This window comes from Musca autumnalis, unplaced genomic scaffold (assembly GCF_047663935.1).
Source record: "Musca autumnalis isolate F117 unplaced genomic scaffold, ASM4766393v1 scaffold_4, whole genome shotgun sequence".
Taxonomy (NCBI): domain Eukaryota; kingdom Metazoa; phylum Arthropoda; class Insecta; order Diptera; family Muscidae; genus Musca; species Musca autumnalis.
The window spans coordinates 148484509-148504040 of NW_027411977.1; the positions used below are offsets into that span (position 1 = coordinate 148484509).

At 34.4% G+C, this 19532-nt stretch overlaps 1 protein-coding gene across 39 annotated transcripts in view; it reads left to right on the top strand.

The window, feature by feature from the left end:
- Shab (potassium voltage-gated channel shaker cognate b) overlaps positions 1-19532 on the top strand; it is a 394632-nt gene that overhangs the window by 304150 nt on the left and 70950 nt on the right. For 32 of the 39 annotated variants that reach the window (XR_012412620.1, XR_012412621.1, XR_012412622.1 and 29 more), the window contains 2 exons: positions 16804-16940; positions 17306-17662. Coding sequence is in view for 35 of the 39 variants with exons in the window: in XM_073983598.1 (XP_073839699.1) it covers positions 16804-16940; positions 17306-17662 (494 nt within the window). In the remaining 4 variants the exon portion in view is untranslated. Of the gene's footprint in view, positions 1-16725; positions 16941-17305; positions 17663-19532 lie in introns of all 39 variants that reach the window. The other 7 variants (XM_073983606.1, XM_073983619.1, XM_073983627.1 and 4 more) reach the window with 1 other exon arrangement.

Consider the following 19532-nt stretch of genomic DNA (forward strand, 5'->3'; position numbering starts at 1 on the left):
AACCACTATAACTTAGCCATTTGTTAACCGATTTAAAACAATAATAGCTTATTCAAAAGACATTATTCACCCCTTTAAAAGGAAGAAGGATCAAAAGAAATCCGTTGTGGAAAAAATAAGATATGCCCGTTTAAATTTGAAAATGTAAGAAACCCAGATTTTCACTACTTTTACCGTTATAAAAAAATAAAACGAAGTGACCCAAACGAAATAAAGGCATTGTCGTTGTCCATGGATCCCAACACGATATAATTTTGCATCAGAACACTTGAATATTTTTCGGGTCAAATTTTGTAGCACAATGTCATTTATCGACATTTTCCGAAAAGTTTGCACATTCTTAAGGCCAAAACTTCCTGAAGGAGCTTTCCAATGCTTTTGCGATGTATAAGAGAGTTTTCAATTACTGTCCTGGCTACAATGTTTGTCTCTGTGTTGGATCGAAAATCGCAATGGTTTGTCTGTTATATGCCAAAATATCCAAAAAAACGTCAATAAAAAACTTAAAGTCAAAATCGGGAGGCTCGATTTTCACGGTAGATATATGGTCCAGTGGACTTTTTTGCTCAGTTAAATCCCAGGAATCAGAAACACGAAGGGCTCATTAAGGTTTTTTTGCTTCCACACAAATCGCCCCACCCTAATATACATATATCACGAATACTGCCAATTATTTCATATTCCATTTCAGAAAAAAAGGATAATTTTTTTTCGCGCTACATCAACGATTTTTGATATGTAGGTTAAGAAAAAAATTCTCAGTACGAATCTGGTCGCGAGCCAATTCTTGGTTGTTGCGGACAAAAGTTATGGCGCTTTTATTTCGCTTTTTAAGAAAGAAAATATTATAAAAACGCTAATTATTTTAATGAGCGCCATTGTTACAAAAAAGTTCTTTCGAAGTGACTTCAGCGAGTAGATTTCATAATACCTGCAAAATCTTACACAGAATTCGCGGAATGTACATAAGATTGATAAATTATTGAATATAAGTCAACTTTTTTCAAAATTAAGGCCCATTTAGTAGTCATAAAATTACATAAAAATTTGTTGTGGATCAAAACTTCACGGCGAATCAAATGAGACTACAATCGTACTGATTGGTGTTATAGTTTTGATGTTACAGCCAAAATAGGCATATTTTTTTGTCAAAAAAGAATTTTTTATTTGAAAAAATATTTTTTCACATGCATTATGTAGTAGAAAATATTGGAAAAATCTATGGGAATACTTCCTTCATTTTGCTTAAATCTCCCAATAAAATAGACGGATTTTGCTTTATTGACATTCATATTAAAGCTGTCCCATTAGAGAAGCTAATTGTGTTGTTAAGGATATATCCCAAAGCTTCTGAAATGGAAACAGAGGTCAAATAACCCATTTTAATTTATATGCATTATAAAATACGTGTAAATCGCGTAGTTATCAAAATCATTTTGTCCGCATGTGATTTTCATGTACAGCAAGACTATATCTTTTAATTTATATATATTTTTCGAAATTTACATTGGAGGCTAAGATGTAGCATTGGCTGCATCTTAGCATTAAAAACCCTATAAAATATCGCTAATTTGCGCAAAGTGCATACAATTTTTGTCCGCATCCGATTTCAGTGTTCACCATGAAAATCTATATCGATGTATATCTATTTCAAGGCGATCAATCAAGAACCGTGGATGTAGCATCACACACCATTTTTTGGGATAAAATGAATGTAGCTCCCTTATAAATGAAGTTTTCAAATCTTTGTTTCCGCTAAAACGAAGATGCTGTACTAGTTCTTTCATTGCAGTGGAAACGAACCGCAGAAAAAGCGATAAAATACGCGATATTTCCAAAACCAATTTTAGACGATTTTTCTACTTTGTAAATTCTTGTAACTCGCGTCATAGTAGATGGATTTTCACGGGGAATGATTTATTGGATCAGGAACGTAAAAAACTAAAATGTGCAATCAAGTACGAAGAAATCGAATGACAATTGTCAAAATTAGGACCGAAAAATATGATTTTTAGAAAAATGTTCGCACAAAATGTTCGCACAAAATGTTCGCATTTGGATGCAGATTTCTATGAAGCTGTGCAGACTACATTCACAATATTCGTATCAAATGACTCAGAATCGCAAGCACTACAATCCTATATATGGTTTTTATAAAAACCTGTTTGCGGAATGAAATTAGAAGAAAATTTCAAAAAACACTGTAAATCTGGCTTCAAAATGTCAGCATCATTTAATGGTAGAAGCAGACGAAATTTTGAAAAGTAATACATTAGTGAGATGACCCTAATTCAGTTTGCTTCTGTTTTTACTTTGACAAGAAACTCGAGAGCTTCCACGCAAATTATTTTTTAATGCCAATATTTTTTGCCACGTCCAAAAACATTTAATTTTATCCAAAAGTATTTAATTTGTATAATATAAAATCACGAGTCGCGTGTTCTAAAAGGGTAAACCTTGGCTTCAGCTATGTTAAATTTTCAAAAATATTGGTGATATATTTTTTCCAATACAGAAAAGTTTAGAACTTTTATTATTCGTTCACCTGAAAAAACAATATTACTAAAATTGAGGACTAGAATTGCTTCGGTTGTTTCCATTTTATTTCTGATATCTGGCTTGCGTAGGGTTCTTTGTTAAAGTCATTTCTTCTCATTTCTTAAAACTGTTAAAATAAGCTTAAAATTCAAATAACACTGTGGAACAAAATACCGATACGTATGTATATCCAAAATGAATAAGAAAACTTTTTGATATAATATAATAACAAATAGTTGAAACAATCAGACATGTACATCGGCATTTTGCGGTTTGAGGATTGACACGTGTTAGCATGCCTTCCTAGAACCTAGATACCCAGCAAAATGTTTATAGCCAAAGAAATAGTTGAATCATGAGTGCAAGTGATTGCGGACTACATCTTTTTACGTGAAATAAGGCATGATTTTTACAAGGGCATGGTGCAACGAGGATACAGTATATTTTTCATCTCATTCCATGGAAAGTTTTTTGAATTGATCTTTTGATTCGTTTAAATATTGATTATCTAGCAAGCATTATGAGGATATCGTAGAAATTGACATCCATTAATTGAGGACTAATGCATACTATTTCAATGTTTTGAAAGACATCAAGGCCATTTGGAAAGATTATTAAATAAGTTGTGGTATCTTATGATATATAAGATAATTTGAATGCGAACTCTTACGAATTACTACCAAACTCATGTTATTGTAGACAAATTTTGTTTGATCGAAACCAGAAACGAATCGATAAAAACAGAAGTTTCGAACGAATTCGAATTCGAGTCATCTTTGTGAAACAGACCATTATTTATACATTTTTAGGTAGTTTAAGTATTCAGTATTATACATTATTAATATTAAAAAAAAGTATATTTTAATATACTCTGAAAGTTAACCCCTAAATGAAAATCGTTGTACTATTTAAACAAATTGAATATAATGACTATAAAAAGTATGATATACATACCTCAAATATATATATATATATATATATATATATATATATATATATATATATATATATATATATATATATATATATATATATAATAATTGTTCCACAAACATCCCATACGGGACAAGGGAGACCTCTCTCATATTAATGAGTGCACCCCGATTCATATTAGCTCAGTGATATGGGACCTACAGTTTATCGCCGAGTCCGAACGGTGTGTCCTAAGACACCACTTGTAGAGAAGTTTTACATGGCTGAAATACTCAGGAAATGTCGCCAACATTACTGAGGGGTATTTTGCCAACGTTGAAAATTTTGATGTTTGACTGGCCGGGGAATCGAACCCACGACCTTCAGCGTGCAAGGCGGGTGTGCATACCATTGATAAAAAGCGAATGAGGCTGACCTGACCGAACATGTTATACCCCCACCAGTTAGAAAATTCACTTTGACTACTTTTTTGGATACATGATTACTTTTTTGGATTCAAACATTTTGCTGGGAAATTAAAATAACGTAACATAAAATAAATTGTTTTTATGTTATTAAGTATTTTATTTGCAAAAAGTTATTATAAATGTAAACATTGCTAAAATGCGAAGATTTTATGAAATGGACTCAACCCGGAATGAATTTTTTACGACTCCGCATAGACTGCATCCAAACAAGCTATGCAGTTTGAAAGCGAAAAAGTTAGATGATATCGAAGCCGCCCCACAGCCGATATGTCTGATGAGCCTCTACCCAAGGTGAAACATGTCATGTCACATAGTGGTGGATGTGTGGGTTCGTATCGTCGGCTTTCCTTTTTCACTCGCATCATTGGTCATTAAGTTCGTTTCTAACGAAAAATTAATTAAAAATATATAAAATTTATAAAGTTCTGTCCTAACATTAAAAACGCGAATATTTACGACCATAAATAGTTTTATTGTGTTCCTAAGTAATCTCCAGCATGAATTATACATTTTTCTAAGCGCTCAAACCAACTGTTGAAGCACTTCTTCCACTCCGATGAAGACACCCCCAAAACAGGGATTTTGAACGCTTCAACAGCATCTTCTGGGGACGAAATTCGCTGTCCACGCCCTGGTCACTGGGTTCCAAGTCAGGCGGATAACCAAACAATTCATTGTTTTGTCCGGTCAAAAAGGCGCTGGTTTGAATCGATGTGGAAGAGCTCGCATTATCATGGTGCACAATGACACGATTTCTCTTGATCGTTTTTTCGAATTTATCAGGAGACTTCAGGCAAACAAAATGTTATGTTCCAATCAGTACTAACGTTACCGTATAGTATCCACATGGTCAGTTTAGTCGAAAATATATGCGAGCATTTGCATCGATGTGCTTCTTTCATGACCAACTTTCGTTGGATTTCACTGTATATAACATGGCGATCTGACACAACGGCAGTTTTTGGTCGATTCTCACACCTTCGAGTGTCTGCCACGATTGGGTAAATAAGCCAGTTTTTCATAGTGCTATAGGTTGGACATTTATCGACATACAAATATTTAATTTGATCGTTGCACTCTTGCCGTCAAATGTTGCGAAAAATGAACGGACGAAAATGTCCACAAGTAAATGTATTATTTTTAAGTGATTTTTTTCAAGACACTGTAAACAATACAACACATGGTCGTATGTCAAACTATACTGAGTACATTTAGATTAAAAACTGTCAAACTATCCAAAAAATATGAAGTAGCGACTGGCAACACACAGTGTTGCGTAGGACAGAAAATTATCGAGCAGCCCTCGTAAAATTATATTCAAATTAGTTCAAAGGTTCTGTTCATGCAAGACTTGTGCAAGAATCTTCAATTCCTACCACATTTTACTCGAAAAATGTACCTTTACTTCCAAAAGCATACACTTGATATGAGAGAAGGTCACAACTGTTACTGCTTTTGTCACTTTTACCATTTTTAAAGTAAAGGAACTTTCCACAAGTTGTACAGTGCATACGCTTTTCCTGGATCAGCATTTATTTTAGGTAGATACTTAAGTTATTCGCCATAATACAAGATGACTTGAGGCTAACTGATCCCAAATAACCAGGACAACAATATAAACACAATCTATATTATTACAAATTGACCTATTAGTCTATATTTTAGTATGGGCATGTCGCTCTATATAAAAAATTGGTTTATGGCAACTAAAAGACAACAAATAGCCTGATAAAGGTAAGGTTAGGAGGTAAGCAGATGTGTAGTCCCTAGGGTGGCTTTAAAAAATCGATTCTTTTTATGCAGCACCCCCTAAATTGTTCAGTTTTGTTAGATTTAAAGATTGCCAAAGTTTAAGCACAATCGGAATATGCTAACACGTTCCACTGGGGCCTCAAAGTTTCTATAGTAATTTGTATGGGGCAAAAGGTGAATTTTCACGAAGTTGCCCTAACGGCAACATTTATGGTATGATAAATGGATTGGATGAGAAATAGTTCATTAATGTGGCTAGAAATAAAATTCTGAAAAAAATTTATGTAAATCGGGTTAGATTTTGATATTGCTACAATAAATATTGGTCAATTAGGGCCCTTATATCAAAATCCAGCAGATTTTCACAATTTTTTGTAGGATTACTTGTTTAGCCACAGAAATGAACTGGAACAACTTTCTCTTCGTCGGTTTCATGCTTAAGTGTTCCATACGCCATTTTTGACTTTTTGAGATATAGATAGTTTCTAGGGGTTTCACGCATGCTCTCTCTAAATTTCGGCCTTTTACTATCTGCTCTAGTTTCCGAGATCTCCACGTTTCAATAAATTACAAACTTAAAAACGCATTCCAAAAATCAGAACTTTAATTTTCGATTTAGAAAGTTGTGATTTTTATATAGGCAATTTTCCTTGCGGCAATTGTCAGTTTGTAGGTGACAGAGGGTGTTGAGAGGCAAAGGGTTACCAATGCCTCACCTCTCTCTCCATCAAACCGACAATTGCCGCAAGGAAAATTACCTAATGTAAATATAAACAAAGTGTGAATTTATGGAGAAAAAGATGGCAAAATTTGTTTGCCACTTTGTTCTATGTGATTTACAATATTTTGCATTAGTTTCATAAATGAAGATATGGAACAACTAGACAAAAATTATATTTTTAAAAAATTCTCTATAACTATTTTATTACAACAGATATTCCTCAAACTCCTGGCAAAGATGTTCAATATACTATTACTAATATATTTAGTCAGAAATATAAATATTTTCTTCAGTCAGCTCCAAGCAGTTGTGACGCAAACATTAAAATGCGATTAACTCAAAACGGGAAAATGGCGTATGGAACACTTAAGCATGACACCGACGATATTCCGATTGTGCTCAATTGTGCTTTCAATCATTAAATGCAACAAATCTAAATACTTTAGCGGGTGCCGCATAAAAAAATCCGACATCGATTTATTTCCCTTTGAGTTAAAACCAGTCTAGTAGCCACATACATACATATGTGACTACGCCACTCGGAAACCTTCCGGTCCATTGTGATCGTGCAAAAAGTATAGAAAATAAAGTAGGATAACAAGGTGATGTAAACAAAGTGTTCAAAGAGAGATAGTATAAAGTGTTAATATATATAAAGATGTAGAAGTTGAGAGACCGAGTTTTCAACATTGCATTCAAATCTGATTGTGGAGTACTTCTAAAGGCTCCAGGATCGAGGATGTTCTCTGCACATTGTCTATTTTGTCCCAATTTGAACTTCTATATCTCAAAACTGGTAAAACCTACGAAAATTTCATGAAGGACAATCTTATAGAAAATTTTCACTGCTACAACATCTTCTTTAGTTCCATTTTGATAGGGCTTGCGGTTTCCCAGCAAAATCGTGAAAACCTAAAAATGTGAATTTTTATATAAGCACCTTCCATTCTAGTTCACTAGGTAGTTCCAATCAACAGTGGTTTGGATGTCGATTTTTGACGAGGAGACAGCTACCAGACAAGAGATCCATAGGATCGGATGGGCCTTACCACAGTGTTATACATACAGTATATAATTGATGAATTCCGTCCCCAGCTTTTCCTAATTGAATTCTTGCACGAATAGAGATCGATTTATTGTTTTTTCGTCCGCTCCTCTACGTTTCTTTTCCATCGCAGCTGGCAGTCCAGAATTGTACCTAGGTATTCCTCCTTGAGCGGCATATAGCCTCTACAAACATTCTCCAGGATGATCTGTCGTTTGCTTTTATTTCGCTCCATGATTTTCCAGTCGATTCTAGCTCCTTCACAAGACTGTTTCTCCAGAAGTTTTTAGGTCTTTCTTTTTTTCTGCTACCTTGGGCTTGACGATATAGTTCATCGTTATTTTTCTTCAACGTCTGCTCTATCCACTTTCATTTTTTATTTTTGTATTCGTCTATACTTTTGAAGAATTCCAGTACTACGTAATCTACGTAGACGAAAATTTTTGTTCCCTGATTATCCAATTTCGTCAGTATGTCTTTGATCATGATTAGCAACGGTGATAGTAGTCCACCCTGAGGACTACCTCTAGTTACTGTTTTCCTAATGGTTGTCTTCCCAATACTTTTACCATTTTATTTATTCTACCATTTTATTTATCCAATATGTCAGGGTTTTCGGCATATTGACATTTCTAAGTGAGAGGTAAATGGATTCAAGTTTTACATTATTGAAAGTTGAAAAAAAATTCTATTATTAAAAATGAATTTCTTTCTACTCAATTTCAATACTCTCAACAATTTGACTAAATATGCGAAGTTCTCATTGGTAGCTAACACACTACATTCTATACAACGCTTACGACAATTATGGGTTGTTTAAACGCTTACATGTACATCAATAATTCTTCGTAATTTTGCTAACAAAAAGCCTTTCGTCGACGGTGAGCGTTGAACTCACTACATTCCGTTTTGTAATCGGACATCTGAGATCTGTGTTACCATACGCATTACATAGTAATGAATAAAAAAATGTTTTTAAAGAAAGAAATAGCCTATTTTAGCCTACTGATAATGCTAAAGATAGCTAGTTTACATGATTTTGTAATGGGTTATTGGGTTCTTGCGATTTCCAAATCTGGCTATGTTTCTGCTAAGATTTAAATGGGTTGCGTGTAATCGCTCGTGCTTCCGCCTGAATGATCGTGTTCAGGTTATTCAATATAAAGTTCCAGTTTCGTTCTCCCCCTAGCGCTAATCCATCTGTGGAACCGCAGCTTCCGGCAGGCATTTAGCTGCATTAGAAAAGTTTATTGTTTTATTCAGGAAAACTGGTTCCACGCAAGGTCCCACGTTCATTTTCTTAGAGAAAGGACATAATTCAGTTTCTCCGGGTTAACGATTAGACCTTTTGGTCTGGCCCAGTTATAAGTTAATTTAGAGCCCTTCCGGTCCTTTTGCAAAGCAATATTATTACGTCGTTGACATAGCAGACCGATTTCTTCACTTAAAGTGCTTGTAGAAAGTGCCCTCGATGTGTATACATCTTTTTGTCACAGGTTCTCTCGATGTGGTGTAGTACCTCATTTAATGCGGTTACCATTTGGACGTGGGAAGCTATTTTTCGTCTATGATGGATTAGCTTTGTTTTTTTCTTCGCGAGATTTTATCCTTTTTGCCGCTTCTGTGGATGTGGAGGAAGTGCTTTCGACATCCTTGGGAGCATCTTGCATTTTTTTAGCAACGCTTGTTTTTTTTTTTTTTTTTTTTTTGAACTTCTGTTGGTGAGCATCTGACAACACAACCGTGGTATTTATTTTGAAGTTGCTGTCAGACTCGGAGTCGGATAAGAGACGTTGGATTCAGATTAAAGTCTCTCTGAGCTTCCGTTAGTCCTCCTCCCCTTTTCCTTTGAGCTGTGTGCACCCACATGTGTGGAAGACTGTTGCTCATGATTGTTTGATGATAACGAGGCGTCGTATCACTGGTCCCCGCCGGTACTGGGTTTTATAGGACCTGCACGGTAGCTTTATCTTCATATTAACATTTTTCCATTATTTGTTTTGTGTTTCAGGAGAGCTTTCCCACAGTCAATATTTTGTTCGCGGAAAGCTCGAAGGCTTACAGAAGCAGATGATCATACTGCTCTACTTTAATGCAGGTTATATCACAAGTGATTTCCCTAGTTAAAAGCAGAGTAGGATGAGCATCCATCTCCCCCTTTCTTCCGGTGGGGACGCGCCCGGTAGTTAACAGAAAAAACTCTCTACGGTGTTTTTGTTGTTTTATTGAATAGAATATTCCTCAGAAATTATTTTCAGGTAGACACTAAATCCGTAATTCGTATTTAGACACTAAACTCGCAAAAGACTTATGCTTTTTGAAAGACTGTATTTTGTTCTGCAGTATTATTTTGATTGTATTGAATTCAGAAAAAAATGGTTCCTTTACAAATGCTATACCTAAAGAATATTTTTTTAAAATTAATTTTGAATATTGCTAATTGAATGAAACATTAATATTGGTTAGATATGTCAGCATTCACAACAACATCAAATAAGTGATTGTCTAATATTTTATACACCTGTTTGTCTGATGTGAAAATTCTTGACTGCATTATTCTGATTTTAACACAAAACATTCATACAAAAATCCAAAATGCTTTGTATCTCCAGAACCCACATAAACCTGAACAATATGTGAAATTGTATATTAAAAGAAATGTCGTAGAACTAACAAAATTAAAAAACGGAAAACTATACATATTTAAAAATAAAAAGTATATATAAAAAGCACACAGGTGTTTGGATTCTTTACAGTAGGTTAAATCATTTGTTTCACATACTTGTCGAATTTCTATCATGTAACTGATTTGCCTAACTCAAAAGAATGCAATTTAAAGGACTTTTTAGATTTCTTCCTATAGTCTTTTTTCATTAAATCAAACAGCAACAAAAGCATTAATCTTCTCTTGTTTATGATGGATGGATGGTGACAATATCCCAATTTCGTTAAACATACATTTTTATCAATGTCTTGACTCAATACTATTTTACCTAACTTACTAACTAACCTAATGTTTCTTCACTAATTAATTAATCAAATTCTAAACTAAGCATGCACTGATTTTCTTAATTCAAATATTCGTACATAAACGGAGATAAATTAAAAATGAATTGCAAATAGTATTTATTCTTCTTCTTTCTTGTAAAGTATTGGCTTTATTCTCTTTGTCTACTTAACTTATCTAATCATTTTCCTAGACTAGTGTCAGCAGATACCCATTTGAATTTCGTCTACTTTTTAAGTGTATGTTGGCACTCAAATCAATTTTATTCGTGTGTGTAACTTTATATTCTGTACGTTTAGAGTAACTGTCCTATTTAATACAATACAAATAAACTACATATTTATAGTTGTGTAGATCTATTTGATTAATACTCGTATAAATACTAATCGAATTTAAGCAGAACCCCACAACTATCTGCTGTATTTTCGTTTCTATTTATTCATAATTACTTGTCATAGATTGAGTGTTTGTGTGCGGCTTAAATATTTACAAACCAAAGAAATTATTAAAACTGTTTGTCACAATGTGTTTTTACTCAAAATAATGTACATATATCTTTAATTTTCAAAACTAATGCAAATTTTTGAGAAATAAGTATTTTTATATACCGAAGAGTATAGCTAGAACCTCATCTGTTGATCAAAGTGGTCAATACGATTGAACAAAAAATTACAAAAATAAAAACGTTCATTCTTAGTCATTATCACATACTTCAAGCCTCTCACATTTGTTACACAAATTCAAAAAAATCGAATCAACTCAAATGTCACACCCATTTAACTACGACAATAACACCGTGCATCACCGAAAAGAAGGTAACCATTTTCAAAGAGGCATTTATTTGGAAGCACATAATCAATACAACAAAACTCTTGTTGAGTTGTGCTGGATCAGATCCTTTTGGTTTTTGTTGTTCCAAATAATTGAAACTAATCAAACAGATAATTGTTTTGTAAGCATGTCGTGATTTCCCAACATATTGGTCAATAAATGACAGTGTACTTATGGCAAATATCCTTATACCTTAGAAGCTATAAACTGTTTTTTTGGTATTGCCTCAGCTTCATGTTACTAATTTTTTTCATGGTTATGACTGCCAATTTATTTTTCTGTTTGGGGTAATGTCGTCTTGGCGAATCTGTTTCACGCTGGGGAGTATATTGTATGTGGTAACCCATAATATTACAGGAGCCTAATTGAATTTAAGACAAATCTACATTACTTCTACCAAATCCAAACGGAATCTGATCAAACAAACCCTAAATCGGATTTTTGTAATGTGGGTGTGTACTTTCAAAAATGCCCCATCAGCTGTTGCTGTTTGCCTGAAAAATGCATATAATGTCATATTAAAACATAAACATACAGAAGACTACATGTTGTTGTTTATTAATCGCATTTTAGTATGCATTGACCCCTAGCGCGTATTAGTTACGTAAAAACTTATTAGGTATCTCAAATATAATACGGTATACGCCAAAGAGCACAACGATTACACATTTATTCGTAGCATTTTCCTGGTAATCGTGGTAATAACGGCACGGAATGTGGGCTCATAGCCAGAGTTGTCAATTAAATTTAAAGTAAACTAATTAAAATCGTCATAGTTATACAAATGTTAGCATGGCCGTCGCTATCATCACAACGTTTATTTCAGTAATCGAGCATCTCGGTCCTCATTGTTATTTCCCATGATTGACCTTCACTTTCATCGTGAATGGCATAACATTTACACTAACTTCATCTGTTATCACAAGATGACTTTGCCAAAGTGATAGCTGAATGGTTTTTGTGTAAACCGATATTCTCCAAGAATAGAAAAAGCGATAGACTTTTTATAACCTCAGAGGTCAATATACACTTAGATACGATAAAAAATGTGCCTCATCGAAATAATGGTTTTAGACATCCAGACGAAATCAACTTTATCTTGTGCAAATTTTCATGTTGTTATCCCTAAAATTTAATGAGTTACAGTTCAGTTACTAGGAGTTTGGGATAATTCAGCAAAAACGTTTTTTGAGTTTGTGAAGCACCAAACCACATCAACCATCATTCATAGCTCCTTCCAAAAGACTGTCGGAGCAGTTACTTAATTTTTTATGTAATGCAATTTTTAAATTTAAATTTTTTTTTTTTTTTGATGTGACAATTTTTGAATAAATGTGCGAGATCTAGGATAGTTTTGCTGAAGATCATTTCTGAAAGAAAAGGAGTTGCTAAAGACCCTTTCGGAAAGAAGGGATGTTGCTAAAGCCCCTTTCGGAAAGAAGGGATGTTGCTAAAGACTCTTTCTGATAAGAAGGGTGCTTTAAAAACACTTTCTGAACGAAGAAATGCTATTAAAGGCCCTTTAAAAGGGGAATTCTAAAGACCATTTCTAAAAAAGAGTCTTTAAACTCTTTCTGAGAGAAAGGGCACTTCTAAAGACCCTTTCTGAAGGAAAATGTGTTTTAGGGAACTTTTCTGATAGAAAGACGCTCAAAATGCCCTTTCTGAAAGAAAGAGCTTCTCTAAAGGCCCTTTTCAAAGAAACAGCGCTTTTAAAGACCAATTCTAAAAGAAAGGGTGCTTTTAAAGACTATTTCTGAATAAAGGCCTACTTTTAAAGAATTTTCTGCTTCTACTGAACCTTCCTTAACAAAAGATGGCTTCAAAAAACCATTTCTAAAAGAAAGTGTGCTTCAACGACCATTTCTGAAAGAAATGCTTCTAAAGAATCTTTCTAAAGAAAAATTTGCTTCCAACGACGTTCTCAGAAAGAATGGGTGCTTCTAAACACAATTTTTGTGCTTTGAAGACACTTCCTGAAAGAAAGGATGCTACTAAAGGCCCTGAAAGATAGGATGATGCTAAAGTCCCTTTCTGAATGGAAGGATGCTAGGGTGCTACTAAAGACTTGTTTTGAAAGAAGGGTGCTTTTAAGACCCGTTCTGAAACAAAGTGTGCTTTTAAGACCGGTTGGAAAAACAAGTGCTTTTAAATCCCTTTCTCAAAGAAAGGGTGCTTTTAAGATCATTTTTAAATGAAAGGGTACTTTTAAGACGCTATCTAAAAGAAAGGGTGCTTTTAGGAAACTTTCTAAAGGTAAGGGTGCTTTTAAGACCCTTTCTAAAAGTAAGGGTGCTTTTAAGACCCTTTCTAAAAGTAAGGGTGCTTTTAAGACCCTTTCTAAAAGAAAGGGTACTGCTAAGTCAATTTCTGAAAGAAAGAACCTTTCTAAAAGAAAGGTATAGCCCTATCACCCAGTATGCTTTTACGCAAGTGATTTTAATACATTTGTATATTCATAATATGAAAATGTCCACGATGCTGTCGCACAAATCAGATATGCATAGCTTGTAAATGTGAGATCAACTTCGCAGCACCTTTGGTATGATTTAACCACTTACAGAGAAAGATCAGAGTGATGTAATATAAGGTTTAAAATTTTAATAATTAAGTTATCCCAGAAATACATCCCTGTGACTTTGATTTGATTGCTCTTCTGTAATCCTTTTCCAAATAACTTTGTGGACCATGACCATAACAAGGTATTTACCAAAGCACCGATTTCATTCTATTCAATACCATTGCGGAAAGTTAGAAAGTTTGCGCACCCTGGTGAAAAGTATAAGTTTTGTTCTTATCAGGTTTACCTCACGGTAATTGTTGTGTCTTCAGACTTTTTTAATGTAACCTGCATCAGTTCAGACATATTGTCAGCACTATGACATGAAACTTGTGAAACCCTTTCTATGTAGTGGGGTATATCAGATACACGATTTATATTCGGTAGGGGCTTTTGCAACAAGAAGCAATGGCGAAAAATACTGGTTTACTAAGAGTTTCTTAGATTACTTCCCTATATTAAGAAGATCAGCTATAGTATAGTTCGATTTTTTCGTATCCTTACACTAACATGTCATATGCCGATAAGTAGTTACTTACGCTTTTTATGAAGAAGTCATCAGTCTCGGCGTCCACTATGATTTATTCATTGGGAATTTTCATCAAAATCTCTAAAAACCGAGCGTTATATAGATACGGCTTAATGTTATTTTGTGATAAAATGATTTGTTAAGGCAAAACACTAAGTTATAGCTTTCCGTGTATCGAACCATGATCGTTAAGTGCCGGTACAAATCACATTCTTTTCGCCGAAAAGCACATCAGCATGATTTCGCCATCTAACATTTCCTCCGATTTTAAACTTCCGAACATGGCACCAAGGATAACCTCTTTTATCATGAAGTAAATAATATCGATAAAAATCCGATTTTATTTTTGTTTACTCTGAAATGTGAACGACATTGATGAAATGTGAAACCATTCGTGTAGGGATAACAACAATAACATCTACCACGATTTTCGGTATTATAACAAATTTGTCAACATATATCTACAAACTTTAAAATTTTATATAGACAGAAAATCGTCACTTTAAAGTCCAAAATTGGAAATTTCGATTTGACAATACTGGCTACAATCACCCACATTCACCATGCCTGACTGCTAGTTGTACTTTATGGCCTACATATGTCTAAATTCTATGCAATGAAATTATGTTAATATTACAAAAAACTATTTTCCACTGAGGTATGCAAAATTCCGTTCGGCCCTGATGAATGTAAACTTTTCGGAATAAATAAGAAGTATGTTTGCATATGTCGTACATAATATCCCACTTAAATCGCGTTCAGAAACTTTCCTTTAAATTTTATTGACTTACACATGGATTGCAAATACAAATTTGAATTGCAGGTCCAATAAATGTGAACCTTTGGAGAGAGAGTTGTCTACTCGTAAAGGATACCATCAAGCCAGTGAATTTGTTTTGTCAATGAAAATTATCTCATTAGATAGAGATTTGTTATTCTTAAAAGTTGAAAGTCTTCGCTATTTTCTGCAGGAGGAGTATTAAAGTAATACAACTCGTATTAGACTCTTTTTATAATTCATTTAGTGTATGTGGCTTTTGTAGATCCTGATCGAGCAAACGATATGTTTATATTTTTTCAACCTTCTGAAACATCGCGAGTAGAACACTTTTTTCTCGAATCGCCAAGTTTGAAATATTTATTGTATTATTATATAATACTTATGAAGAATATAATTTCTTGGATAGATCCTCAATATTTTATATGTAGTTGATGTGTAATTTCTGTAACTAACGATGTTGAATTAAGATTTTATTTATATCTTTATAAATGTTTTCTAACCTCAAACCACCCCCAAAGTTTATTGCAAAGTACTACTTACATATTTATATGTACCTATTAACAACAATCATTCCCTTCCACCCCTTAAAACCTTAACTAACTTACCAACCAAATATTTACTTACCCACCTACTACTACTACTACTATTTGCTGGCTAATATACATATATGTATTAAAGAAATGTTACATACTTGTAACATACGTACATTCAATCAAGCTGTCCATGAATATTTTATATAGAACTATAAATACAATACTAAATGTTGTAAGTTTGTTGTGTTCTACGTGTTAACAATAAAATCCCACGAAGTAAAACTTAGACGAATTTCATACAAAATTTCTCCTTTTTTTCTTTCGTAAATTTAATTGTGTGCTCGCTCGCTACTTCCTGGCCGACTTTGAAATCTCAAAAACAATAAAAAATTAAACAACAACCATGTGACGGCTCTTCAATTCGAATTGAAAAATAAAAACGAATCATATATACCCACCCACTTACACATGAACTGAATGCCAACAATGAAACAACAACTACAACAACATTCCATTATTTGCTTTCATTATCCTAAAAATGAAAAATAATGACCAATGGAAAATCTATCGAATGAAATATGCATATCCAAATACTCTCACATCTACACGAATCTGCATAAATGCGGCTGCGCCACAATCTCTGATAACAAACAAATATGGCTCATCCTTTCAATGTGTTTCTTAATGTCATCAATGCGATCAACTCCGATACGCCATGCACGACCATAACTCTGAAATGTTCGTTATATCTCTCCTATTTTATCTAACACAACATTCATCCGACACTAACAACAATCTGTCATTTAACAATCAATCCTCTGCATACTTACTACTCGCTCATTGTCATCGTTCTAATGCTCCTGCATCTTATAAAATACACACACACATACATACATACCTGCAAAACGGAAACATATCATCATTGTCCGCATCCTCACCATGACAATTTGCATTCTTCTTCATTCCAATAAATAACAACACACATCCACACATATATACCAACACAAATACACCTAAACATACATTAGAAAAGCGCGAAAGTCGCTCTAGATCCATAAAAAATTGGCACCGTTTAACAAAAGCCCTACGACGATCGTTACCCACAGGGCACAATCTCTCGCAGACGGATGGGAATAGCACAGAGGGCGACTCGACCAGTGGACGAAATCCAGCAACAACGGGGATCGGTTGCTATAAGAACTACGATCATGTCTCTAATCTAAGAAACTCGAATGCACCACATGTGAGTATGAATTTTGTTCAGTATTTTGGTTGGACCATTTGGTGGCCTCAACCCACCCTAATCCACGAGTGACTAACTACATACATATATTGTATTGTCTAATAATAATGATGACAATGTTGATGATTTTTTCTATTAATTTAGGTAAATTAATAACATTATTTTTTGATATTGTCATTGTGTGTCCTTTCTCTCTCCATTTTTGTTTTCGCGAAATTTCGAAATGAAGAAAATGTAAAAAATTTGCATTTCGAAATCTCGCAATGTTTTGAGATAATTATCTTTATAAAAAAGCTATACACTTGCAACATCCCACTAATATATGTTGTTATTATCTGCTATTTTGTTACTTCCTCTACGAACAGCACCATGCCTCATCCATGCCCGATCAACAGGATGCAGTGCCGCCATACACTTTTGATAATCCGAATGCAAGACAAACATCCATGATGGCAATGGAAAGCTACCGCCGTGAACAGCAAGCATTGCAACAGCAGCAGCAACAAGAACAACTGGCTCAATCTACAGCCTTGGCAATAACTGCGTCAAATACAATAACAACGTCCAACAGTGGCCCGAGTGCAGCTAATAACCAAACACAACAGCAATCGAGTAATGCTGGCGACGAGGCCACTGGCTCAAATGCTCAAGCATCAGGCGGCGGTGATGATGAAAATGGACCACCGTCAATGTTACCCGTACAAATGATGATTAAGCCAGGGGTAAGTGTCAGGTGTCAATTGTCACAAACATATGTCTCTTATAGTGGCCTCCACATGGCCAAGACAATCGTTCGTTTTGTTCACATCAGATTTCATTCTTTAAATTTGTTTAACTTTCGATTCTATGATTTATATATGTTGTAAATTGTAGCTAAAACACAAACACATACAACAATAAACGTAATAATCCAACAATATATTTTCTGTGAAAAGGGGTACAAACAGGTGGCAACTCGTGCAACACTTATAATAAATACAATTTCTATAACATTAAGATAAAAGCTGTATAAAGATTTACAAAAATACGACCACGAAAATTAAATAAAAAAGGGGTTTTTCATAACTGCATAATTTTTAATATAGGCATGCTTGCGTTTTATATGTCAGTTCTATTAAAACAAGCAGATACGTAACTAATCCCGGCCTACAACAAAATTTACACAAGCTATTAAAGCATTTGGGTTATCTTATTGCAAATTGCAGCTCAATTTTTGATATTTATTATTTGGCTTTAAATTTTGTAGTAAAGTGTGGCTATTTTTCAGTAAAAAATGACGTTAATATTCGATATTTATACTCTCAACAGAAAAAAACTCGTACAAAATGTCCTTTCTAACCTATTATTTTAACAAAGGTTTGTCAGTAGAAGTAAGTAGTTATTTTATTTAAAGTCGTTGACTTTCACAGCAAACTTCGCTCTTCCTCTTCTGCATTTTTATACCCTCAGCATTTATGCTAGCGAGCATTTATGCTCATCGAAGTAATGAGTTTAATCTGCTAGTATGTTTGGACGAAATCCATTTCAGACAATCTGGAGTCGCTTTAGCAATGTCGGTACGTCCATCTGGCTGGCTGGAGCGCATGATAACTCTCGCACGGATGAACCTTTTTTGGTTCAAAATGTTGCCTTCGTAATAATTTGTCCAAGCTCAGTTTAAGTTCGAAGATGAGTCACATCAGTCCACTCCTTCAGGTACCTCCTCCACAAAAGTTGAAAAATATTCGGAAAAACTGTGCGCACGATAACTCTTGAAGGCCCCTACTTTGCACATCGTGAAATGTTCACCAGACATAGATGATGTTTCAATATGGGCTCTATCGGTCTACTCTTTCGGGTAGCTCCCACACAAAATTTAAAAAAAAAAAAGATTAAAACTGCTCTCGAATCGGTTTGATTTCTTTGCAGCCACTTGTATTCGCTGTTCTCATTACGACAGTACACGTTTTTTAGGGGCAGGTCCATACTTCCTAAGCAGAGTACGTAAAAATACTTTAAATAACATTTCCAATCGTTTCGTTTCGTATTTTCCATAGGAACAATACAAAACGAAACATAACCCACGTTGGCCGAGCTCGCTGTTTAGTTTTGTTTTGATTACATTCGTGAGTGCAAACAAAACGAAAAGCGAAAAGTACTCAACTCCACAACAACAGATAGAAAACTAAATAGTACTTAACACATGTGGATAAATCAAAAACGTTTGGTGGTTGATAAAATTCACTGTGGTATGCTGATGCTATCTTATAGGGTTGTTAAGCAATCACATGTGTGTGTGTGTGTCTGAGTGTGTCATTGATCATAACGCACGGCAAACGTTTCCCAAAAATACTTGTCGTTTCGGTGGTGAATGAAACAACTCAGCAAAGCATAGCTGAAGTTACATTTCACCAATCGTACGGTTTCCATCTTTTTACGTTGAAAAGTTTGTGTTTTTGTTTTGGTTGTGAGAATGAAACAATTCAGAGAAGCTGAAAAGTTTGTGGCTTTGTGTGATTGGTACGGGAATCGTTTTGTTTCTTTCCGTTCATTGTTCCTAAGAAAATGGCCCGAAAGTTGTGAAAAAGCCTACGGCACCATGTGCAGTGGCTG